The sequence below is a fragment of the Pelophylax lessonae genome, assembly GCF_965119305.1.
Source record: "Pelophylax lessonae genome assembly, chromosome: 4".
In the NCBI taxonomy this organism is placed as follows: Eukaryota; Metazoa; Chordata; class Amphibia; order Anura; family Ranidae; genus Pelophylax; species Pelophylax lessonae.
The window spans coordinates 29,804,199-29,817,823 of NC_138771.1; the positions used below are offsets into that span (position 1 = coordinate 29,804,199).

General features: G+C 44.9%; 1 protein-coding gene across 2 annotated transcripts in view; it reads left to right on the forward strand.

The window, feature by feature from the left end:
* LOC309554990 (protein FAM169B-like) overlaps positions 1-13,625 on the forward strand; it is a 75,554-nt gene that overhangs the window by 23,647 nt on the left and 38,282 nt on the right. For both annotated transcript variants that reach the window (XM_082256793.1, XM_082256794.1), the window contains exon 3: positions 2,186-2,322. In XM_082256793.1, coding sequence (XP_082112919.1) covers positions 2,186-2,322 — 137 coding nt within the window. The remainder of the gene's footprint in view (positions 1-2,185; positions 2,323-13,625) is intronic.

Here is a 13,625-nt window from a genome sequence, read left to right on the forward strand (position 1 = left end):
CTATTTACACACACAGTGACCCCCTTGCTCCTCAGATTTGATTTGACAATAGCAGGAGCACCGCTGCTCTTGTGCATAGCTCTGGACCGAGATCAGGCTCAGCTAAGTATTTTGGGGGGGGGGGGGGGGGCACCTAAAAGTTTTTTGTTTACCTTAATACAAAAAATTGCAATACAAATGCAATGCCGACTGCATAACTTAGTTCTATGGTGGCAAAGTGGCTCTCCTACACCAGATCACGTACCTAGTACCTGATCCAGCTCTTCCAGGTAGTGGACGCTCGCTGCTTGGCGCCACAGCTGTGCTGTGATTTGACACAGCACAAGCCGATCAGCGGGGGGCCGGCCAATAGATGTCCGTCCGCACCTGCTGATCGGTTTGGGGAGACACAGAATAGACCTCTGCCTATGTAAACCAGGCAAATCTATGCTCTGGCGGGCAAAGCAGGGAATAAAATCTTATCACATACCTTAGTAAAAACAGCACACAAACACTGGCTAGGCACACATTTGATTGCCCTAGATCAGGGATCCTCAAACTACAGCCCTCCAGCTGTTGCGGAACTACACATCCCATGAGGCATTGTAAAACTCTGACATTCATAGACATGACTAGGCATGATGACCCCTGCCCTAGATGTTTAACCCCTTCCCAGCCAGTGTCATTAGTACAGTGACAGTGCATATTTTTAGCACTGATCACTGTATTAGTGTCAGTGTCAGACTGTCTGCCGCAATATCGCAGTTTTGCTATAAGTCGCTGATCGCCACCATTTCTAGTATAAACAAAATGTACACAAATATAAAATATACACTTATTGGGATTTTTATTTTTTATCACAAATATGTAACAGAATACATATTGGCCTAAGTTTATTAAGAAATTAGATTTTTTACATTTTTTTATTGGGAATATTTTATAGCAGAAAATAAAAAAAATATATATATTTTTTTTTGTTTTCAAAATTGTCCGTCTTTTTTCATTTTTAGTGCAAAAAAATAAAAAACTCAGTGGTGATCAAATGCCACAGACAGAAAGCTTTCTTTGTGGGAAAAAATGACATAAATTTTATTTTGGTACAGCGTTCCATGACCACGCAATTGTCAGTTAAAGTAGCGCAGTTTTGTATCGCACAAAATGTCCTGGTCATGAAGGGGGGGGGGGGGGGGTTTCTGGAGGTTGAGTACTTAATGCCCACATGCTACACAAATACTGTACATCCATGGGCTGCGCTGACAGCACGCTCTAGGCAACATGACTGAGCTGTCAAAGAAGCTCTCGGTCTCTGCTAATGATCGGTAGCTGGCAAGACCGTCTCCTGATCATGTGACCACTGTGGCAGCCAATCCCAGCAGTCATGTGATCGGGCGATCCTTCCCGCCCCCCAAGGCCTGTACATCGGGGCTGGGCTGGAGGGGGTTAGTTAATTTTTTTGCACAGAATTTTTTGTTTACATTTCCTCCTCTAGTATACAGTGGGGTTGATATACTAAAACTGGAGAGTGCAAAATCTGGTGCAGCTGTGCATGGGAGCCAATCAGCTTCTAACATCAGCTTGTTGAATTTAGCTTTGACTAAAAAAACCTGGACGCTGATTGGCTACCATGCACAGCTGCACCGGTTTTTGCACTTCCCAGTTTTAAGGCTCTTTCCGTAGGCAGATCCGTGCTGCTCAGCAGGGGATCGTAAACACAGATCCCCGCTGAGCAGGAAGGTGACATCTTCCCTCTCCGCTCTGTGTGCGGAGAGGGAGTTGTCAGAGCCCCATGCATCTCTATGGGGGAATCGGATGAGAGCGGACTGCCTGTCCGCTCTCATCCGATCACATCCGATCCCCTGGACTGATGGAAAACAGGGTTTTCAAGGACAGGATCCGATGTGGTTGGCAGCGGGTGTCAGCCAACATGTCTCCGCTGACATCCGCTGCCCCATAGGGATGCATGGGGAATCCAATCGGATCCGCCTAAAAAAACTGACAGGCGGATCTGATCAGATTGCTCGTGTGAAAGGAGCCTTAGTAAATCAACCACATTGTCTTTTTATTGATTCAGGAGGAGTGAGAGTACAGGGGGTGCTCCATACCTGGTGTGAGCTGCCTGTATAACTTTGATAGGCAACAGAAATACTTTGTTCCGGTTTCTCTAGAAAGCCCAATGTATCTAATGCTGTCTGTTTTTGTTTTGCAGAACAACGCCGCCCTATAGATTGTCTGATGTCATCAGATTTGCGGAGTCTTCTGGAACAATCAAACCAGCACTTCTTACGGATCACCCAACAGCAAAGCGATTTTGTTGAGGTTTTCTTCTGTCCAGATGGAGAGAAGGTAGGTGGGAAAACTATAAACGTCAGGTGATTTTATAATATTTTTTCAAAATGTATTTGCACTGTCATTTATTTATTTACATGTATATAAATTACCAAATCTTTTCTCTTTATGGGCTCTTTCACACGGAGCGGTCCGTATTGCGATCCGCTCCGGCACTTTTTTTTTTCACTGACCCGGATGACACTGGTGTCATCCGCTCCGTATGTCCGCATATCATCCCATCCGTTTGCGGATGATATGCGGACATAATGTAAGTCTATGGGCATTGCGGATGTCAGCGGTTGACACTGCTGTCATCCTATTTTGCATCCGTTCCATTTTTTAAACGGAAGAAAAATAGGGTTCTCTTCCGTTCCAAAAATGGAACAGAACTGAAAGGACGAAAATCGGATATCATTGGATGGTCATCCGCTGAAATCCGCAATCCCATAGACATTCATTATGTCCGTATATAACCCGCAAACGGATGGGGTGATTTACGGACATACAGAACGTCCGTGTGAAAGAGCCCTATGAAAGAAATCTGGATGGTGGCACTCCAAGGATCTTCTAAAAATCATCTTTATTGGAAACAAAGTAATCCATATAACTCACAGGACACCACGCCTAGGGGGGAAGGCAGGAGATGGTAACGCGTTTCATACTAGAGCACTTAACTAGTGTGAAACCCGTTACCATTTCCTCCTCTTCGCCCCTGTGTGTGGAAACATGTGTGTTATATAGATTACTTTGTTGCCAATAAAGATGATTTTTAGAAGTTTCCAGTGCTGTCATCCGAATTTCTTTCTCAATGTATACAGCGGCAAGCAGGGCTGAGCACCCTTTCAGACTGGGAAGTGGAGTATAGTCGGGTCTCGGTCTCACCTTGGAACAGTGGCAGGCTGTGTGTGTTTTATGCTGATTCAGAATACATTTCTCTTATTTGCTTCCTTTTAGTTTGTTAAAGTGAATTTACCTTTACAGAAAAAATGAACTAGCACCGTACAGCCTCTTACTCTCCCACCCCGTCCTGGTCCCCACTGTTACCTCCAGGGATACTGGACTGTCACCTTCCACACAGCCTGTCAGGCAGCCTGGGGATTTGAAATTCCCTCTCGCCTCCCTCTGCTCCGTGCAATGCTTCAAGGACAGACCAAATGGATTCACTATGCAGGCCCTGACCAATCAGAATCACTCTGCACTGCATGGAAAATAGCGAGGATTTTAAATCCCTGAACTGCTGGACTGGCTGCATGGACACTGACAGCTCAGCATCCCTAGAAGTAAGTACAGCAGGGGCGGGGGACTGGAGGAGGTTGGGGGGAGTAGGGAGACTGTACGGTGTTGGTCCACCTTTTAATTTCTTCTTCAAAGGTTCACCTTTACCACAAAACTGCCTATGCAGATAAAGGGAATCTGTAGATAAAAACAAACTGTGCAGCTCTGTCTAAAGTTGATTAAAGCCCTTGCTTAGTGGGTGGGCCATGTATATATCTTATGAAGCCTGACTGGAATACTCCCAGGACATTGCTAAGTACTTCCAGGATGTTGCTTAGTAAAACCTAGTCATCACTGCTCACCTCCACCATCAAAGGGGTGAGCTCTCAAATGCTGAGCTCAGGGCTACTGCATCAGGGGAGAGAGGAGTGAGCTCTTTCTCATACTCTTTCTCTCCCCTGATATGCCGGATAGAGATTGTGAGGTGGGGGGGATAAAGGAAATGCCGGATAAAGATTTAAGGGGGGGGGGGGGGTAAAGGAAATGCCGGATGAAGATCGTGAGGGGGGGATAAAGGAAATGCTGGATAAAGTTCATGACTCTAGTTCCTCCTGTTTTGAACTGTATTGTAACTGTATTGTCTTCCTTCACATTGTAAAGCGCTGCGCAAACTGTTGGCGCTATATAAATCCTGTATAATAATAATAATAATAATAATGAGGCCCGGGGGTTGAATTGACATTTATTACGATTAATCGTGCAGCTCTAGTTCCTTGGGGGTAAAGCTGACCTTCACACATCCCCCCCCCCCCCAGATCATCTAAGGCTCCATATATCTATGTATTTCTGATACCCTCTGCAATCGAAAGTGGTTCTAAAGGTAAAAGGTTTTTTACCTTAATGCATTCTCTGCATGTAGCTCCCCCCCCCAGGACCCCCTTATACTCACCTGAGCACGATCTCGAGCAGCAATGTGCATGAGAGCAGTGGCCCTCTTTACTGTCTCCCTCCTCACTGGCTCAGAGACAGCAGCAGGAGCCAATGGCTTCTGCTGCTGTCAATCACAGCCAGTGAGAAAGGGAGCAGGAGCGGGGCGGGGCTGAGCCTGACCCCGCCCACCCATCTCAAAATCTATTTATAAAGACATACTATTAAACCCCCAATGTTTCCCCTGCCCTCGAATGCGGCTAATCAAGAGCACATCATTCGTCACAAGGGGGATCAGAGAATGTACATTTTTCCTGATCACTATACCAGCAGTGTCCCACAATCCTTGACTGCCCAAGATAGTGGCGTGGGACCCGGGCTTCTGCAGCTGATCGGCAAATGGCAGTAGCACAATGCTGGATCTTTCAGATAAAAGTGATGCAGGCAGCTCTAGAGTCTCCCACTCTGAAAGTGTTCCCCATATACATTCTTGTCATGGCACCTGTAGTGGTTTCTGGGCTCTCTTATTCCTCTCTTAGCCCAGGACAACAGAAAAATGCTAGTACAGTGAGACCAGGAGGTAAGCGGGGAATCCTGAGACCATCTTGTATACGATCAGTATGAGCAGCAAGTTTTAACAAAGCATTTTAAGAGCTTTGAGCAAGCTTTGTTGAAGTTTTTAAAGTACCATACAGCTCCAGTTTGTATATTTGAACACAGATCCTAATGGGAGTGCTGATTGCCACTGTAAGCAAACTGCTAGCAGGCTTCAACAGGATTTCAACACGCTAAAATAAAATGCTTAAGCCTCCTAGCAGCTTGTTTAATGTGGCAATCAGCACTCCAATTAAAATCTATGTTCAACATTTACAAACAGGAGTTCACTAGTACTTTAAGACTCCATTCACACTAGCACGACTTGTCAGGCGACTTGGTCTCCTGACAAGTCGCGGTCGGTCGCCGCCATTGAATAGTACAGGACCCGTTTTAATAGGAGCGACACAAGTCGCTCCGACTTAGAAAAAGAGTCCTGTACTACTTTGGGGCGACCTGGAGGCGACTTGCATTGACTTCAATTATATGAAGTCCGTGCATGTCGCGCCGAGGTCACAAGTCGCCCCAGCAAGTCGCGTCGCCCCTGTCTGAACGGGGTCTTATTCAAACTTTACGGTCTTTTTTTATTTGTTTAGCAAAAAAGGAAAAACCCTTGCGGTGATCAAATACCACCAAAAGAAAGCTCTATTTGTGGGAAAAAAATGACATCAATTTAGTTTAGGTACAGCGTTGAATGACCGAGCAATTGTCATTCAAAACGCAACAGCGCTAAAAGCTGAAAATTGGCCTGGGCAGGAAAGGGGGTGAAAGTGCCCGGTATTGAAGTGGTTAACATGGTTTCCTATGGGACATGTTCACATCTATGCTTTTTTCAGCCGCTGCGTATTTGGAGAGGGTCAGGGATATTTTTAAAAGCAAAACGTTGCTTTTTTGGTTCAATAGATTTCAATGGAGAAGCTGCAGAAAAGCAATGTAGTGCAATTTGGCTGTGATTTTACAGCAGTTTTGACGCAATTTGCGCTTTGAGTTTTTTTAATAACAAATTGGCCAAGAAAAAAAAAAAGCGTGAAAAATGTAAAACACAAATCGCGGCAAAATCGTAAAATTGCGTATGAAAAAAAACAGTAAAAAGCACAGCAGACATGGATAAAAAGCAAGCTGCATAGGTGTGATCTGAGCCTGATGGTTTCCATTTAAATGTAGCGGCTATGTTTACACAGCCTGAATTTTTGTGACTAAGTTTAATGCCTTTTCCCAGTTGCTGATCTCTGTATCTATCCAGTTATGCAACCCTTAAATGAATGTGTTTTCCAGTAAAAGGGCCCACCCAAAGTGTACATAGAGACCCCGCTTGAACCTTGGCTGGATGTTTGTAATGCATGTTTTTGAATCCCCCCCAACCTCACGCCCCTCACATATTTCAGTGCCATCTCCCTTTGCTGTGGGGCCTGAGAAGGAATTCTTAGGAGGTTGTTTTGCACTCTTATAGCAGAAGTTGTAAAAAATCAGCAAGTATGGAGCATAAAAAAATAAAAGAATAAAATAAAAAAAAAGTAAAATAAGGAGGGCAGTATTTTCAATATGAAGCTAATATCAAGAATATGGGGATCTGACCTCAAACTAGCTAGAGGAAAGTTCAACACTAGTCTGATTATTTTAAGGAAAGAGTAGTTAATGCTTGGAATAGACTCGCAGCAGAGGTAGGGAATCTGTCAACAGTGAGGAATTTCAAACATGCTTGGGAAAAACATAGATCTATATTCAAAAAAAGGAAAAAAAAAAAAAAAAAAATATATATATATATATATATATATATGCACACACACACATACATACATACATACATACATACATACATACATGGTGATCATATCCTCCCTTATGTATTTATAAATGGTGATCATATCCCCTCCCCCTGTGTATTTATACTGTACATGGTGATCATATCCACCCTTATGTATTCATGCATGGTGATCCATACCCCCTTATGTATTTATACATGGTGATCATATCCCCCCTTGCGTACTTATACATGGTGATCAAGCCCCCCTTATGTATTTACACATGGTGATCATTCCCCCACCCCTCATATGTATTTATACATAATCATCATATCCCCCTCTTATGTTTTTATACATGGTGATCATATCCCCTTTTGTGTTTATATATGGTTATCATCTCCCCCTTATGTATTTATACATGGTGATCATATCCCCCTGTATGTATTTATACATGGTGATCATTCCCCCCCTCCTATGTATTTATACATAATAATCATATCCCCCCTTATGTATTATTACATGGTGATCATATCCCCCCTTATGCATTTATACATAGTGATCATACCCCCCCCCCCCCTAATGTATTTATACATAATAATCATATCCCCCTCTTATGTATTATTACATGGTGATCATATCCCCCTCTTATGTTTTTATACATGGTGATCATATCCCCCTCTTATGTTTTTATACATGGTGATCATATCCCCCTCTTATGTTTTTATACATGGTGATCATATCCCCCTCTTATGTTTTTATACATGGGGATCATATCCCCCTCATGTATTTAAACATGGTGATCACCTCCCCCCCCTATGTATTTATACATAATAATCATATCCCCTCCTTATGTATTATTACATGGTGATCATATCCCCCCTTATGCATTTATACATAGTGATCATACCCCCCCCCCCTAATGTATTTATACATAATAATCATATCCCCCTCTTATGTATTATTACATGGTGATCATATCCCCCTCTTATGTTTTTATACATGGTGATCATATCCCCCTCTTATGTTTTTATACATGGTGATCATATCCCCCTCTTATGTTTTTATACATGGTGATCATAACCCCCTCTTATGTTTTTATACATGGTGATCATATCCCCCTCTTATGTTTTTATACATGGTGATCATATCCCCCTCTTATGTTTTTATACATGGTGATCATATCCCCCTCTTATGTTTTTATACATGGTGATCATATCCCCCTCTTATGTTTTTATACATGGGGATCATATCCCCCTCATGTATTTAAACATGGTGATCACCCCCCCCCCTATGTATTTATACATAATAATCATATCCCCCCCCCTTATGTATTATTACATGGTGATCATATCCCCCCCCCCTTATGTATCTCCCTTTTTGTGTATACACATGGTATCCCCCTCTTATATATATACCATAAGGTTCCCTGGATCGGGCAGCTGCCCGGTGCACGTTCATTTGACTACGCCACGACCCTGGCTTATGTGATTCACCAAAGGGGCACCAAGGGTGTCCTTGCGGCCTTGGAAGTGTCAATTCTTCATTGGGCAGTGCGCCTTGTTCCAGCTCTTCCGCTGTTTCCTTTCCAGGTGTGGAAACCTTGGTGGGCGGATTGCCTCAGTCCACAGGCCTTGGATGCAGGGGAATGGTCCCTTCATCCGGAGGGGTTTCAGCTCTTGTGCCTTCGTTGGGGGCATTCCAGACATGGACCTGTTGGCGTTGCATCTACAGTATAGTGCTGCGGTTTGTGGCCCGTTCCTGGGACCCTCTGGCGGGTGCAGTGGTGGCACAATGGGTTCTGTCATGGGCAAGAACATTCGCTAAGTTCAACTTGAACGATGCCGTGGAGTTTAGCTGAGTCACCTGAACACGGCTGCCGCCGTCATGGTCCTGTGTGCATGTTCACGGATGGGCCAAGGTCAGTATAAGCTGCGGTCTGCCTTTCCTCCTCCCAAGTTGCTGCCAATAATTTTTCGCAGGATCGAGGCAGTAGGGATTCCGGTCTTTCTCGTGGCTCCGGACTGGCCTCGCCGAGCTTGGTACGCCGGCCTGATTAGGCTAGCCGCAGACGCTCTTTGGAGAATTCCTCTCAGGGAGGAGTTATTGTCTCCATGGCCCATCTCCAGTCCAACTTTACGGTCGCTGACTTTGCCGACTTGGCTGTTGAAAGCCAGGTACTGAAGGACAGGGGTTTGGCTGCTTCAGTGATCCCCACCCTGCTTGAAGCGTGGGAAGCGACTTCTAGGGTGATTTTTGTTCAGCATACAAGACAGTCGTTTATTGCGTAGGCTCCCCCTCGCTCTTACTCAGTGGCCCGGATCTTGGCTTCCTTCATCGGGGAGTTGATCATAAGTTGGCCTTGAGAACTGTCAAGGTTCAGGTTTCGGCTTTGGCAAATTTCTTCCGAAGGCCGTTGGCCGACTGTGCCCTGGTGCGTGACTTCTTCCAGGGGGTGCGACACTTGGTACTTCCAGTGCTACCTCCGTCACCAACTGGGGACCTTGTTTTGGTGCAGTCGGTTCTTTAAGAACCTCTGTTTGCGTGTATTTGAGGGTATCCCCTGCCTACCTTATTACAGAGGGTGGCCGTCTTGGTTGCTGTCACTCTGCATGCAGGTGTGGGCACTGGCGACATTGTCCTGTCGTTCTCCCTATATGTTGATCATGGGGCCAAGTGGTACTTCGTCCGGATCTGTCCTTCCCTCCGAAGGGGGTTCTGGTGTTCACTTGCATGGGGACATTGTGTTCCCATCTTGTGTCCTGAGCCCTCACATCCTAAGGAATGTGCATTGCTTGCTCTGTTTAGAGTGCGGGCACTCAAGGTGTACTTGGCGACTACTACTACGAGTCTTTTCGTAGGTCAGGCTCACTCTCTGTACTTATGGATGGCCCGTGGATGGAACTGCCTGCGGCTGCTGCGTCTATTCCCGGATGGATCGGACAGACGGTGGTGCAGGTTTATTCAATTAAGGGTCAGGTCCTACCTTTCCCTGTTTCGGCGCGTTCTACTCGGGTGCCTAGTGCTTCCTGGGCTTTTTGCCTTTTAGGCATCTGTGCTCCAGGTTGCAAGACGGCTCTCTGGTAGTCTGTTCACACCTTTGCCAAATTTTCTAAGGTGGATGTGCTGGCATCTGCAGATGCCTCCTTTGCCGCAAAGTTTTTTTGCTGACTGCTTTCTGGAGGGCTTTTGGCCTTCCTTGAGGGTGTTTACTGTTTGTTTCAGGTGGGTCTCATCTTTTGTTCTGCTGAGTCCTGTGTTGCCTAATTGGCTATGTTTAGCCTTGGGGACTTGTTCTTTTCTGCTGTTCCCACCCTTCATTTTATGGCACTGCTTTGGGACGTCCCTGCTGATATGAATCAGAGAGAACTGCGTCCGTCAATGAACGATAGAAAACTGGATTTTTGACTTACCGTAAAATCCTTTTCTCTTAAGTTCATTGACGGACTCAGTACCCGCCCCTCTATTTTGAGTTGGATTGGTGTTACTTTTCTGACACTGCTTTGATACAAAACTGACATCCTATGCAGGAAGAGAGAGTTTGTACCCTCCGGGACTTCCCATAGGCATAGCCAGAACTTTTTTCTGCCTAGTGTCCTACTCCTGTAGGGGGGCAGTATAACCCTACTGATATGAATCAGAGAGAACTGCGTCCGTCAATGAACTTAAGAGAAAAGGATTTTACGGTAAATCAAAAATCCAGTTTTATGGTTTTTGGGTTTATTACACCTTTATGTCACTCAATAAAAAACTGCTAGGAGGTAGATTTTTTGGCAGAAGAGACATACAAAGTCCAATCTAACAAAAAACTTCTCCTTGCTCCTAGCAATTTTTTTATGTATACTGCCTGTGATTCATATGCAGTGCACTGCAGGCTCCTGGATCCTTTCCGGAATCTGTAAAATGCAGAGAATTTTGGAGCTGGGTGCCAGGACGATTTAACTCTAGCCTACATGATCAGGAGGTGCATCATCCGTGTCCAACCAATGGAGAACCCAGAAGACAATGGATCCCGAAGAAGACTTGAATAAGAGGTCAGCTGTAGAGAGCAAGGAGGAGGGAGTGTGGATGTTGCAGTATGCCCATTAATACCCCCATGGTACATGCTGGCATAATTTGGTAACACTCAGTCCTATAAGCAGAAGTTTCCCAACACGGACTCATATTGCCGAGGAAGAGAGGGGTGTGTCTGGCCAGTTCTGTTACTGAGTTCTGATTACTGAGCACCCTGGTTCTAACTCTGGTCTATCTCTTGTACTGTAGTTATATTTAGATACCCTGCACTTCAGCTGTAACTGGAAAGTAGGGATAACACAATAGAAATGGAAGTTGTTAGTGCAGTGCTTATAAGACTGAATATTTATTTCCGTAACTTCACTTTGGATTTAAACATGAATTCCAGATATGGGTGATTTTACATAGTTACATTGATCTGGCCTGAACCAATGTAATTATGTACACTTTATTGTTAAAAGTATTGGGACGCCTGCCTTTACACGCGCATGAACTTTAATGACATCCCAGTCTTAGTCCGTAGGGTTCAATACTGAGTTGGCCCACCCTTTGCAGCTATAACAGTTTCAACTCTTCTGGGAAGGCTGTCCACAAGGTTTAGGAGTGTGTCTATGGGAATGTTTGACCATTCTTCCAGAAGCGCATTTGTGAGGTCAGGCACTGATTTTGTATGAGAAGGCCTGACTCACAGTCTCCACTATAATTCATCTCAAAGGTGTTCTATTAGGTTGAGGTGCAGGCCACCCCAAACTCGCTGATTCATGTCTTTATGGACCTTGCTTTCTGCACTGGTGTGCAGTAATGTTGGAACAGGAAGGGGCCATCCCCAAACTGTTCCCACAAATTTGGGAGCATGAAATTGTCCAAAGTGTCTTATTAAGCTGACACCTTAAGAGTTCCCTTCACTGGAACTAATGGGCCAAGCCCAACCCCTGAAAAGCAACCCCACACCATAATCCATGATTCCTGACCTCAACCTGATAGAACACCCTTGGGATGAATTAGAGCCGAGACTGTGAGGCCAGGTCTTCTCGTCTAACATCAGTGCCTGACCTCACAAATGCTCTTCTGAAAGAATGGTCAAACATTCCCATAGACACACTCCTAAACCTTGTGGACAGCTTTCCCAGAAGAGTTGAAACTGTTATAGCTGCAAAGGGTGGGCCAACTCAATATTGAACCCTACGGACTAAGACTGGGATGCCATTAAAGTTCATGTGCATGTAAAGGCAGGCGTCCCAATACTTTTGACAATATAGTGTATATACCATACCTGGCTAATCCCCCTGGAAGCTATAAATCAATGTATTAGGTCCTGTTACTACAGTGATCTCCACTAATGATGGGGAAATTACATATTTTGCTTGTTAAAATTGCATCTTATTATTTTACAATATATAAGAAAGCAAGCCTCCAAAGTCTAGTTACCTTAGATGACTTCATGCTATAGGAATGTCATAGTAAACTGACCATATGGACAAGCCAGCCCACTAATCTCCTTTCAGAAATGTGCTATGTTCCTTAGAAGTAATTTAGCTCCATTGGGGGTCTGTTGACCATTTTTTTTACATTTGAGTCCTATATACAGTATACTACAGCTAGAACTTGTAATAATTGTCTTGTATCAGAGCTGCCATCATGCATGTGCCATGCCATATAATGGGAGGGACCTATGGCAGAAACAGCATCATTACTTAAGTATTCTTGTCATATTTTCTATTATTTGTTATCTGTATCTGTCATTACCTAATTAGGTGTTATACTTCTAAGTATTTGTGTGCTCTCTCTTTGCACATATTGAATACAGCCCAAAAAACAAACTATCACGTGACCGTGATAAAATAACTAGCTTCCTGGCCTGTGCTGCTATATTGTGAACACAGGAGGTCGAAGAATGCTCTGCATTTACTCAGTGAATGCCAAGAGTTCTCTTATTGGATGAGGTGAAGACGTGGGGCGATGATGTCACAGTCTCCACCTCATCTAATCAAAGAATGCTTTGCATGCATTGAGGAAAAAATGCAAAGTGTTCTCTGAATGCTACCCTGGATCTAGAAGATAGTGAAGGTCCTTGTACTAGCAGTTCCTACTACAAGGATTTCCAGCTTCTGGAGCACGTGTCAAACACAAGGCCCACAGTTGAATCCGCCCCGCAAGGCCATTTTATGTGGCCCTCTACACCTCTCCTGCAGTTGCAGCACCCCCCTCGTCTCCACCTCCCCTGGCGGGAGGAGTTCTGTGAGAGGGGGACAGAACTCCTCCTACAGATTCTGTGCCTGTCTGTGCAGGCGCAGAGCAGAGAGTATCATCTCCCCCCCCCCCCCCCCGCACAGCAGTTGGCAGTAGAAAGGAGGACAGAACTCCTCCTACAGATCATGTGCCTCTCTTTGCAGCCGTAACAACCCCTCGTCTCCACCTCCCCTGGTCTCAGCAGACTTTGGCAGCTGACTCCAGCCCTCCTCTGGTCCTTCTCCAGTCCCTGCACTTTCTGCTTCCCAGCTCTGCCCCTAGCTTCTTTCCAGCAGCAGCATAAGGTAAAGTGGGTGCACTGTTTTGTGAAAGCAGATGGGGGACTTTTGACTTCTGGTAGTGGGGGGCTCTTGACATCTGATGTAAGGGGGGTGGGGTGCTTTAAACATCTGCTTATATTTATTATGGAAATAACAGGATTCTATGCCAGTTGAAAAGGAGGGTCATCACTGGTATCATCCACAAAAAACTTTCCTGGAGACTGCTCAGACAGAACACCATGGCAGAACCATTGTTATGGTTGATACCAGCGGTGTGCAACCCTCCTTTTCAGACTTGCATCATCTGCTACAGGAGAGC